The sequence below is a fragment of the Calliphora vicina genome, chromosome 1, assembly GCF_958450345.1.
Source record: "Calliphora vicina chromosome 1, idCalVici1.1, whole genome shotgun sequence".
Lineage (NCBI taxonomy): Eukaryota > Metazoa > Arthropoda > Insecta > Diptera > Calliphoridae > Calliphora > Calliphora vicina.
The window spans coordinates 110,832,283-110,845,822 of NC_088780.1; the positions used below are offsets into that span (position 1 = coordinate 110,832,283).

The following is a 13,540-nucleotide window of genomic DNA, read 5'->3' on the forward strand; positions in this document are numbered from 1 at the left end:
TGTCATTTCCTGTGCTGAGTTTGTTTTTTTTTCATGTTAAAATGAATTGATTAAATGGCTTAATTTTTGGTTAGGTTTTGATTTGTTGGTGTTAAAATAAATAATTACTAGGAATTAATAATAGTTTTTATGGAAATGTTTGTTGTTTGTTTGAAAGCAAGGACTTTAGCTGTATTATAGCCAGCAGGAGCCGCATATAATTGCTAATTTTTCTGTAGACAACTGGATTGCCAATGAAGTTCATAAAAAATCACAAACAATAGCTGATAAAATAACAACTGAGAAGGAAAGTGCATAAAATGTAATTATAAGCCATGTTCCAGTTGCACTTTATTTATGATAACCACTGGTTTAAACCAAATAAGATTTCATCAGAGAGTCCAAAACCCAAAAAATAGCTTAACAAATATCCTATCCTATAACTCAGAGAAAAATTTTTCTGAATCGTACATTATATTGGAAAGTAACTCAGTGTAAAGCTATATTTAGACTATTATGTCAAATACTGTAGCTGCTAAAAGTATTTCTGCTATACATAATTGTTAATTCTGTAATGGTTAAAATTCTTTATTTACTTGAGAGGAATTTCTCCCCTTCCTCTGAATTTAATTATTCATTAAACAACCATTACACTTTTAGAAAACAATTTCGGTTTTTCCATAAAGAATAAAACCACCACCACCACTTACAACATTTACATAATAAACAATTGAAAAGTCATTAAAATTAAGACAAGTCTATTAAACCTTTACAACATACAACTACAACAACAACAAAATTAAAATCAAACTCTTTTTTTAATTGAATTGTTACACTCGTACGAGTATCAGACTACAATGCAGACATGTAAATTTTCGAACATGCAACCAAAAACAAAAAAAAAACATCAACCACTAAACCGCCAAACTCTGCTAACAGTCAGACTGACAGACAGACATTTGAAAGACATGCATGCCCCAGCACATAACAAGTGGTGTGGTTAGGTTGCAAGCATGTTCTTATTCTGTAAATGCCACCGACAACTACATTTTGTATATGAAACTAATATAGAATAAATAATTTTTTTTTACTCAAACTAGAACTAGATTTTTTTTTTTTAGGAAAAAAAGTTCCACTTTTAATTTGAATTTGAAAAATAAAAATAATTTACAACTCGTTTGAATTCACAACAGGTAATATTGGTGTTACAGTTAACATGTTCCTAGAAGTTGGGCTTTGGGTGACAAAAATAGTCATGGGAATTATACAAACAAAAAAAATTCTACAAATATTTAAGTTTTTTCATATCCATATGAAAATTTTACAGATTTGATACAAAGTTTTAATTTAAAGGCATATATTTCCAAATTGAACATCTTGAGCCTGAAAAGCTCAAAAAGATTTTAACATTTTTATAAATATGTATCGACAAAACTTAGATTTTCATTAAGCAAAAAGCTGAACTTTTCAAATATTGTTTGAATTTACAAACAGAAAGCTTTACAGTAGCTTAAAATTGATCTACATGTGTTTTCATTACTCAAAAGAAAAGCTTTTAAATAAAACTGTTTATTTAAGACAGTTTTTAGATAAAGCTTTTAAATATAGAATGTGCTTTTCTATATATTTCATAAAATATAATAAAACTTAAATAAACAGAAAGCTTTTAGGTAAAACTTTTAAATTTAGAGTTTGTCTTTCATAAATTATTCAATTTAAACTTGTTCTATATATCTGTGAACTTTTGACAAAACCACTTAAGTGGAATTTTTAAATCAGTGAATCGCAAAAACTGTTGAATTTATCGATCAATATTTTATTATTTGTTCTTGAAGAACTTTATTATTTGTCTCAAAAAATTATACAAAGGATATATAATAAAATAATTATCGATAAATTCAACAGTTTTTGCGAATTAAGTTGTTTTGTCAAAAACAAATTAACAACAACTCCAAATAAGTTGAATTGTTTTTTTATGATATCTCAGAAACTAATATTCGCAAGAAAAAGCAGATTAGTGTAAACGGAGCGTTTTGAAAAGTTAGTTTTATTTTAAAAATACTACGATATTTTCTTATCTCGACTTAAGATGTTTTGTTGAAACTCCACAGATATATTTCTATCAAGCTTTTGTGGATTTAAGTAGAATACTTAAAAACCAAAATCGGTTTTTTCTATTTGAAAAACTGACCAATTTCGAATATTTTATATTTTTTCTATCAAAACTAAAGAAAGACTGAAATATTACCGCATATAATGAAAAACTGGTTAACCTATTTTTTCCGCTCAAACCATATTCGAAACCGGTTTTTTTTAGAAGATACAGTTTTTCGAATAAAGTCGGATTTTTAATACTCTAGATTTAAGGAAAGCTTTTCAAGGAAGCTTATAGGTAAAACTTTATTTTTATAAAATAAAACTATTTATTTAAGAAAGCTTTAAGGTAATGCTTTTAAATTTAGAATGTCTCTTTCATTTAAGATTTTTCTCAATATTTTTTAATATTAAGTCCATAACTAGCTTTTTTGCTTTTAAGGAAAGAAAGCTTTTAAGTATTATAAAAAGCTTTTGTTTGTATTTTTTTTAGAAAGGAAATTTATCTTTTATAAAGTTTTCAATTAAAGCTTTTTATATTTTAAAACTTTTTGTGAAAATAATGTATTTGATTATCTAAAATTATCCATAAAACTTGTTCATGAAAGAAAGTTTCAAACTAAAAGTTTTTTTAAGATAAAATATTTAAAAATGTTTAATAAACATCCCATGAAACTTTCAAATGCTGTTACAAATATGATAGTTTTTATATGATTTTTTTTTTCAAAACAATAAATTGTTAAATTAAAGCCTTTTCTAAATACAGTTTTTGAATATGAAATTGATCGTTAATCAACAATTTTAAGTTTTTTTAAAACAAAATTCTCTTAAATAAATTTATATATATAAAGGTTTTTAAATGAAACAAATTTTAATTAATCTAAAGCCTTTTAAGTAGATTTTCTTTTGTTTTATTAAAACTATTTATATTTAATTTAAATTAACTCATAAACCAGACTAAAGTTTCTAAAAAATTCTTTCCTTAATTATGATGCGTGTCAAATACCTAAAAACTTTGCCATTAGCATTCAATTTCAAAAAAGCTTTCTAAATAATTTAAACGTTTCATTAAAAATGTATTAAAAGCAAACAAATTTTTTGTTTAACAAAAACTTAAGTTAAATGCAACAGGAAATAGCTTATTTATATAAAAATGAAATAAAAATTATTACAACTTTTAGTTGTAATAAAACTTTATAAACATCATCGGCATCAACATCATCATCAACAGCAGCAGCAGTATGAAAAGTAGCATCATTAAGCACATGATGTATAAATTATGAGCACTAACAAACATTCCAGTCGAAATTAAACAAAATTACAATAAAAGCGACAAGCGAGAAAACTGCAAGAAATGTTTAAATTTTGCTTGATTTTAACATTTCTACTTCTTTACTATTGCTTGTAGCTTAACGTCCTTATTGTATCTTTACTTTATAAACAATGTAAATATTAGAGCACTGGAGTAATTTTTATAGACTTATGCTGTCTAACCCATAGAAGCAACAGTAGAATTTCTATTTTATGAACTTCTCTCTCCGTCCATGGACAAGCCAAAAAAAAAGAACATCCAATTATAATAAATCTAACATTAATGCTACTCGTACTTTGGCTGCTGCTGAGGACGTCGACAATGATGATAATGATGATCATAGGAATTCATTAAGAAAAAAAGAACTATTGTAAGTTTTATTTTGTTTCGACTCCTCCACAATAGCTCAGTCGTCAGCCAGCAGATGTGTTAAATTATGGAAAGTATTTTTTTGAAAAATTTTATTCTTGTTCATTTGTTTTATTTAGCAGCAGAAGTGAGGAAAATAAATATTTATGTGTGTTTTTAGATTTTTAGTTAAAATTTATGTTTTGGAACGTTAGAAAAATGCATAGAATTTATAAATGTAGGAAGGTGTTACTAAAAAAATTGTTGAATAAAGTGATGTATTGTAGGGAATTTCAAACATTTATGTTGATTTAAACATTTAAATTCATCTGAATTTATAAAATTTTAGGCATTCATTAATAAATAACAGGAATTAATTAAAAAAAAAAAATTATAGAAAATACATGAGTAATAGTTGTTTTTGTTATAGTTTATATGGAAGTTTTTATTATATTAAAGTTTATTTCATTAAAATTAAAAATGTTGTCCCAAAAATATTTACGATTAAACATTTTTAAAATTAAAAACGTTTCTTATAAAAACGTTCAAATTTGTTTATAAAAGATTTTCTTCTGGCTTTAACAAAACTAAAAGTTTTTTGTTTAGAACTTTTTCAACAGCAGGCTTTTTGTATAATTCCGTGAATCTGTTTTATAAATCTACACAACCATTTTTATAAATTGTTCATAAAATGGTTTTTATCTGCTTTTATAAAATTTAAAGCTTTCACAGAAACTTTGTAGGGCTTTTTCTAAAGCTCTTTATTAATTAATACATAATGAGCTTTTATAAGCTCACATTTATAATTTTAGTATTTAACAAAGCCATTTTAAATGATAAATAAATTTGTTACGGACATTTTTTGCAGCTAACATTTTTAATTTTATTATTTTTTTAATGATCTAATTGGGTTCGAAATGTTTGTTTAAGTTTTTAATAAATTAAAGTCTGTTCAAGCTTTAAGGGTAATTAATTGCAATTTTAAAGCTCATTTCAATAGCAATGCTTATTTAATATCTAAACTTATATTAACTCCAAAGCCTTTTTAAGCTATAAAGCAGTTACGTCCAGCTCATATGCACAATGTGCGAGCTTTTGCAAAAGAGCTTTGTGCTTTCACTCAGGCAACAATGTTTGCTGTTTATTTTACAAACAAACAACGATACGTTATGTACTTTGAAAAAGAGCTTTCAAAGCTATTTAACACAAACTCAAATATCGATGTATGCTGTTATACAGCTTATTCCTCATTAAAAGCTTATTTCTGCAGTACAACTTGTTTAAGCTTTAGATTTTATTGCAGCTCAAGTTTTATTTAAGCTGTAAATGTCTCAACTCTAAAGCTTTTTTAAGCCTTAATTATACAAGCACGAACGATTTTTGAAGTACTAAGTCTTGTTCATGCTCTAAAGTTCATAAATATCTAAAGATATTTTAACTATAAAGCTTACTTAATTTTTAAATTTATCAAAGGTTTGTAAAACAGTTTTTGTATGGAAATATTGTTTTATAAACCCTTGATAAATATACAAATTTAAAGCTTATTCCAGCTTTAAATACTATTAAAACTATATAAACTCTGAAGCTTTTAAAGTATTCAAGTTTATTCTAGCTTTAATTATTTATTATTGAAGCTATAAAGTGTGTTTAAAGTCTGAAGCTTTTCAAGTATTAAAGTTGACTAAATGTATCGCATTTTATTTCTACATATTATCTTTAGTCTCTTGACAATTTCACAGTTTTCATACAATTATTGTACACCTCATCTCCCACCCCTTCTCATTGGGTTCCTAAGCGATTGAACAGTAAAAAAAAATCCGCAGACGTTTACTGAAATTGTGTATAAACAAAACATTTGTTTAACATTTACCATACAAAACATTAATGTCAAAAGAACACAAAAACAACAACAAAAGTCAGACAACAACAAAAACACATACCATATAATAAACATTACAAAATATCAAAAGATATACAACAACATCAACAACAAAAAAGCCCTTAAACAACAAAATGTTGAAAAATGATTGACAAAAATATGGATGATGTATTTTAATATTTATTTTTTTTATTATGTTTTTGTTATAAAGACCGCCCTGAAAGAAGACAATAATAAAAGAAACCAAAAGAAATTCAACAACAAGTTTTTTATTTCCGTTGCTAATGGATTGGCAACTCTATATATGTATGTATGATTGTGTGTATGCAGACACACACACACATAAACGCACATTTAAATAAAGCGATCAAAAATTATTATTTATCTTTCATTAACTAATACAGGGGCATAAATAAAAGACAATTGTTTTAAAACAATCAACTAACTAACTAAACTAAACACAAGTATTATTTTATTTTAAGTGTAGATGTGTAATTTTGTAATTTTTTTTTCATACATAGAGACAAAAAAACCTTCAGCATAAATTTGAATAAATTGCGTTTTACTATGTATATGAACAATTTCCGGTGCGTTTCTTTATGTACACACGAGTGTACATTCTAAAACTGGCTGTTGCCATCAACTCTCTTCCTCTGACCCTGCCACTACACTCCTTCACTTTACAACGTGATGTACTTGTTTAGTTTTCACAATTTCAGATATCATATTTAATACCAGAAAAACACAAACCAACCAAAAACTAAAATTCAAAATAATGTACAAGTACTTGCTTATAAACTAATCCCTTAACACGTACTAGGCTATACATTTTTAAGTTCTTTCTAAAATTTTAATTCTAAATGTCAGGAACTTTTTTTAAACACGTACCTTTAATTTTCCAACAAAAAAAAGTTAAGAAAAATATTGAACATCTGCTTGAAAATGAAAATGTTTGTTTTACTAAACAAATGTAGAGGGGAGATTTTTTTTGTTTGTTTGGTCCCCCTTTTTTCCTTAAGACTTTTTAGTTTTTTTTAGATTTTATTCTATATTGATATAATTAAAATCTTAAGCGTAGCTTGATGTCTAGACATGATTATCTTTTTTATTTTACATGTATTTTCAATATGTATTTATATACATATTTTCAAATTTATTTTTAGTTTACCCCATTGTGAGATTTCTATTACGGATATTTCGGGTAAGTTTTATATAAATTAAAAGGAATTTGTTTATGATTTGTTGGAATATTTTAAACGAGATCTTTGTAATAATTTAAAAAATAATGAGAAATTAATTGATAGAAAAAAGCAAGCTTTAAATGTGTAAAGCACATTGCCTAATTTGAGTACACTGGCCCTACTGAAAAACTATTTAAAAGAAAATTGTAGAGAAGGACTTAAGCTTTGAGAGAATTTAAGTTTCAACTTTCCCTTTGATATATAGGCTAAGCTTTAGGCTGTCAAATTTGACCTTGTTGAGTATTTATATATACATTTGTGTATCTTTTAAGCTACTGGCCCTAAGGGAAAAACTATTTTTAGGAAAATTATAGAGAAGAACTTAAGCTTTGAGGAAATTAACGTTTTAACAACCTCGTTGTAGCTTTAAGCTGTCAAATTTGATCTTCTCGAGTGTGAAACTTTTTCAAAGTTTGTAATGTTTACAAATCTGAAAAGGGTTTGGCTGCTTCACAAAGAACTGAACCAAGTTTTTTTTTAGTTAAACATATTTATAGTTTTAACATTTAAATTGTTGTATTCAATTTATTTTGTTTTTACCAAATAACTGTGCTCTTAGTACACTGAAATTTCTTCTAAGAATAGCTAGAAATTCTCAATAGATTTAGTTCAATAGTTTGTAATAGAAAATAGTTTTAGAAAAGTTGTAAAAAAAAAATTTATAAAATTAATATTTTCAAGATCGAAAATTTTGGAATTTTTTAGATCTCAAACATGATTTCTAAAAGAAATAATAAGGGATTTCGGCATGCACCCTACCCTTAAATAAATTTCGGACCTGAAACAGAAACTAAAACCGATTTATAACAAGTTTGACAAATTTTATATTAAACAAATATGTTTTGAACAATTTACCAATAAATAGCATACAAATCATTCAAAAATGTAGAATAAAAGCCAGATTTAAAAAAAAAATACTTAAATTTTATGAAATAATTGTTTTATTGTTATAAATATAGTAGTAAAGTTAAGTAAATTATTAGAAAAATATAGTTTGAATTTTTTTCAAAAGTTTTCTATATTTTTATAATTGGGGGATTCAAACGGTCTGCTATTAGGTCGTATTGTCATAATGTCGTAAAATATTTTTTTAGTTTAAACAAATTCTTGTTGTGCTGCAAACAAAAAAAGTGTTATTTTATGACAAACCAATAAACATAGTTCTAAAAGTCTTATTAGTTTATAACTTTTTTGTTTCAAACCCAACAAAAATTTATTTAAACTAAAAAAATATTTTATGACATTATGACAATACGACCTAATAGCAGACCGTTTGAATCCCCCAAATATAAAATATTTTTAACTTTTCCTTTACACTTGTCAAATTAATTTGACATTAACTTAGCTTCAGTTAGTAAAATTGCACGATAATTTTTGATATATTTTTATAAGGAAAATTAAGATTTTTATATATAAAACTTAAGTTATGATATGAAATTTAACATCTAATGGTAAAAAATTTATTAAAAATTCTCATAATTTGGAAATTATTATTTTTTAATTCTTAGAAGAAAATCATAAATTTTGAATTTGCTTTAGAAATTAGATTTTCAACCTAAGCATTATTTTTGTTTTTTATAATTGAGATTTCAATAGATTTTTAAATCTTTAAAATTCGTTGTTTATTTATAGAGTTATAGTTAATTGAATTTCACATGCATGATCATTATTGTTAATTTTTTATCAAGAAAATTATTATTATTAAACATAAAACATAAATCATGCTATCAAATTTAGTATATTTATTCACTTTATTAAGAATTATCATAATTTTGAAAATATTTAATTAATTTTTCAATTTGCTTTAACTAAACTCATATTTTTGTTTTATATGTACAATTGAAAGACTTCTTCAAATTACTTTTAAATCACAAAAATTCCTTAATTAGTTAAAGAGTTATAGTTATTATAATTTTACACATAATGGTAATATTTTTAATGCAAAAACTTTGGGATAATGTTTATGTTTTTTTGTAAGCTTCAGTAGAAAATGTAAAAATTTTAATTTCTTTTAAAATTATTTTTTTTTTCCATAAATTGAAAATAGATTTCGTGGTCCTTCAAGTGTTTTTTAAATCACTTAAATTCATTCATCAGTTAAAGAGTTATTGTCATTTGAATTTTGTATATACTCATTTTTAGCAAAAACTTAATTTTTGAAAAAAAAAACATTGGTTCAAGTTTTTAAAAATTAAATTTTTTCAAATTTTTAATATATGTATCTCATTATTTATCAAGGAAATTTAAATTTCATGATTTCTTTTTAATTTTTTTTTATTCAAAAGTATAAAAAATCTTTGCGATCAGCCATATTTGTTTGCTGATCGTTTTTATTAATTAACTTCCTAAAATGTTTGATTTTTTTTTATATGTTTTTAACTCACCACAACAGAATGTATCCAATTCAATTTCATCCATTTTCAAAACCATATTTAGTTTTTAAATACTAAGCACTATTTGAAAATTTTAAGTTAATTTAAACACTTGATTGCTTAAGAAAGCAAAAAATTGCACTTGTTTGCTGTTTATACAATATTTTAAGGAAACACTTTTAGCTGTTATAAAATTTATTTATAATTTTTAATAATTTTCCACAAATACTAAACACTAAACAGTTACATTTTTATTAAATTTCCCTATAAAATAATATTCTTTATAATTTTTTTTTATATTAAATTTAACAAAATATTAAGCTTATTGTTTTGTTTTTTTTTTATTATTAAAATACTGATCGTTTTAATTATTTTTTATATTTAATTTAAAGACCTTCAAAAAATATAAAACTCCATACAATAACGCACACAACTGTTCAATTAACAATCCTGTTTAGTTCTGTGGTCAATACAATTGAAAAACTTCAGAAAAACTTCTAACACACAAAACTTACAAAAAACACAAACCAACACAAACACCAATCCACCTACTCTTTTACACTCACACACACAATGATTGCATATGTATGTATGTCTGTAGATCTGAGAGAACATTGAAGAAAACAAAATAATGAAAATAATAACTGCAAAGAGTTTAATTGAGAATTGAGTATAAATAAGTATCAGTGATCACACTGATCAGTGAGTGTTAGTGAAAACAAAAAGAAAACATTTTTTTTTAAACATATTTATTTTTAATAAATAAAATTATCATTTTTATATTTATTGTAGTTGTTGTTGTTTTTGTATAGAGCATAATTTTTAATAAATTTGTTGTTTTTTTCCTACTTCTGTTTATTGTCCCTTTAGTACGTGATTTGACAACTTAAATAGAAAAACGCAATTCTACACTACACATCCATACAAGTGAGTGAATATCGTTAAATGAGTTTTGTTGTTGTTTTTTTTTTAGTTAAATATAGAAAAACAGCAACAATAAATAAAATGCAAATAAAGGTAAACTCAGAGAATTATATTATAAATGAATTTATAATTTAAGTCTTTATAAACATGTGTCTTTGCCAGCCCCATGATTTGACGCCGTTTATCAAATAAATATGGCGCGTTGCAAACGTTTTCAAAAACAAATAATGAGAAAAAAAAAAAACAAATAGAAAGAATAATAAACTATTGTAAGAAATTAATTAAGTTAAAGCCCATAATGTAGCTAAAAGAAATTATGACAATTGAAAGAAAATAATAAAGAAATGCCACAAATGGTTTTAAATTGTGTGCAATTAAATGGCTTATTAAGGCAAATTTGGTAACAAAGTAGCGGTGATTTGCCTTAAATAACACAAACAAATGTTTAAAAATAGAAAAAAATAGAAAAACATAAATAACTAACTAAAGAAAACCGTTAGAAATTGAGAAATTATTGGTATTAATGTTACAAAATGCAAAACATATATTAATGTAATTCAAATTAGTCTTTATATAGGATTTTTAGTTAAAAAATTAGAAAAACTTTAAACAAATTTTGAACTTAGTACGATTTTTTTTAATATTTCATCAAGTAGTTAAATAAATCAGAAATTTACTTAAAATTAATAGAAATATAGTTTTGGTACTTAAAATTTTTAACAAAAAAGTACTATTTTTATAAAAAAAAGTATATTTTTCACAAAAGAGAAAAACAATAAATAATTATAAATTCGAACTAAATTCAACAAATGTATGTTTTTTATCACAGAAAGTATCCTTTCAAATATAAAATTATCAAAAAATTATCTTTTTCTTAATTCTATCCTTTACTATTTCTGTTCTCCTCATAATCTGTTAGTTTTTTAATTTCCTCTACAATTTTTATATAAATTTTATTTGGTACTTTTGAAAATAGTAATGTACTATTTTAATAGAAAAAAATATTCTGAGGGCTAAAAAAGTATAATTTTTCTCAAAGAATTCTAAGAAAACGGCCTGTTTTTGTAAAAGTTGCTGACTGGAATGTAAATGACTATTGACATACGAAATAGTCAACTTTGACACTCTATTAGCCATCCAAAGTAGATTGCTTTCAATCATAGTTTATAAGAGCTCAAGTCCTCCTCTACAATTTGTAAATATATTTATTTCTTTAATCAAAAATGTACCAAAATTGGTACACAAAATCATAAAAAATTAAATTTTTGGTACTAAATATTTTTAACAAGAAAAAAGTAAATTTTTTTAAAAAAGTACCAATTTTAAATGTCATAAATTATCACAAAACATGCGAAAAATATTGTTGTTAGTACTAAATATTAGAAAAAAAGTGAATGTATCGAAAATTACCATTTGAATTTAACAAATAATTATAAATTCCCATCAAATTGCCAAAAAATTATAAATTTGTAAGAAATTAGAAAAAAAAATTATACATTATGGCACCAATTATTTTTTAAAAAAAAACTACCATTTTAGTTATAAAGTGTAACTTGACAAAAAATCTTGATTTATTATAAAATTTACAACAAAAAATTGTATTGGGTACTTTTCAACAAAAAAGTACCATTTTAATAGAAATAGTATTTGGTACTAAATATTTTGAACAGAAAGGTATATTTTTTCTTAAAGTACTATTATCGCATATAATTTAAAAATTTTTTTTTTGTTGGTACTAAATATTTTTTAAAAAGTACTATTTATGTAAAAAAAAATAGCAAAACTATTATTTTTGATTAACTAGTTTTAGCTACTAAATACTTAATATTTGGTACCATCTTTGATACCATATTTTTAATATGAAAACCTTTATTTGTAATATGTTTACTTTTTAAATCGATTTGCATTATATCCTTTAAATAAATTTTATTTATACTCAAAATATTTATTACAGCTCTGCATAAATTATTCTCTATTTGAAAACTACAACAAATTCTCTTTAAACTCTCTCTAAATTTCTTTACTAGCAATAAAGTTCCTTAGAAATTCTATTCTTTTGACATGTAGCAACGATATTTCGGCATATTTCAATAGCAAACGCTAAAAAATCCATAGAAATTGAAAAAAAAAATATAATACTGATTTATTAAATTCTTTACCATTTCAAGTAAATGCAGTTTTTCAAACGCAGTAGTAAAATGAAGAACTACTGAAGTAAAGAAAATAAAAACAAGCCACATATAAAATTCTAGCACACGTAGAAAATTCTATGTTAATCCTTAAATCATTAAATCGTGACAAACATAACCAATATACCAAACAAAATTAACATACGTTAAAAATAAACGAAAAAAACCTATATAAAAAGAAAAGAAATAATCCTTAAAAATACAAACAAAAATCTTTAACACACCTGATATGCATGAGAAATTTTCTAATGCTCTAGAGTATAAAATATCGAAACAAAATTTAATAATTTTCTGTTAAAAAGAAAAAGAAAAAAAACTAAACTGTTTAACAATAAGGAACATATGTTTATAGGCAAAAATTAAAAAAAAAAACAAACTAAAATTATCTATAAAATTTTAATCACGTTTTAATACTTTTTTTTCATTTGTTTTTTTTATACCATAATATTTTTTCTTGCTATTTTTTTATTTGGCGACTTTAAGTCCATTAAAACCATTCAGATGATTTATGTCTCAAGTCTTTATAGTTTTTCATTTCAATTTATATGAAACAAATAAGTAACAAGAAATAGTTTATTGCTTTTAGTTAAATAAATAATAAGTTGTCAATTCATAATTTCAAGACCATAATTTTGTAGCATGCAAAATAGTTTATACTCGTACATGTGGAAATATATTTTAAAGGATTTTATTCTTGTTGTGCCAATTTAAAAGCTCTTTGAGTAATTTTGTTTTTCTGTGTCTTTTTTAAACTTGTAGTTTAAGTTCAAGTTCAGTTCCTTTGTTTAAAATAAATCTCACGTTTTATTTTTATTTTGATTTTTAATGAAATTTTGTTTTAAACAAATCATCAGATTGTCAAAAAAGTATATTTTATTTTTAACAAAAGTTAAGAAATTTACATTTTCAAACTTTATCATAAACACAATATCTCTAACTGTCAATTAATATCAACGAGTGTAGTGAGTATTGAAATATACAGCAAAGGTTTAATTACACTGCATAACAAAACTTGAAGAAATTTTAAAAGAATTCGTAGCAAGCCATAAAATGTAATTTTCATTGAAATAAATTGCCCACATTTTTGAACATTTTCAAAGAATAATTTACAACAAATTTTAAATTTTGGTTCTAATTAAAAAAAAGTACCAAGTACCCAAGTACATTTTAAACATTAAACAAAAATTGAGAAAAGAAACAAA

The 13,540-nt window shown here is 23.8% G+C and overlaps 1 protein-coding gene across 3 annotated transcripts in view; it reads right to left on the bottom strand.

Annotated features, from left to right (window-relative positions):
- Positions 1 to 13,540, bottom strand: part of stumps (DBB domain-containing protein stumps) — a 149,960-nt gene that overhangs the window by 19,864 nt on the left and 116,556 nt on the right. Inside the window, exon 1 of one of the 3 annotated variants that reach the window (XM_065515518.1) lies at positions 9,238 to 9,377. The exons of the other annotated variants lie outside the window; for them this stretch is intronic. Coding sequence (XP_065371590.1) covers positions 9,238 to 9,283 — 46 coding nt within the window. The 5' untranslated portion in view covers positions 9,284 to 9,377. Of the gene's footprint in view, positions 1 to 9,237; positions 9,378 to 13,540 lie in introns of those variants that run through there. 3 annotated transcript variants of the gene reach the window in all.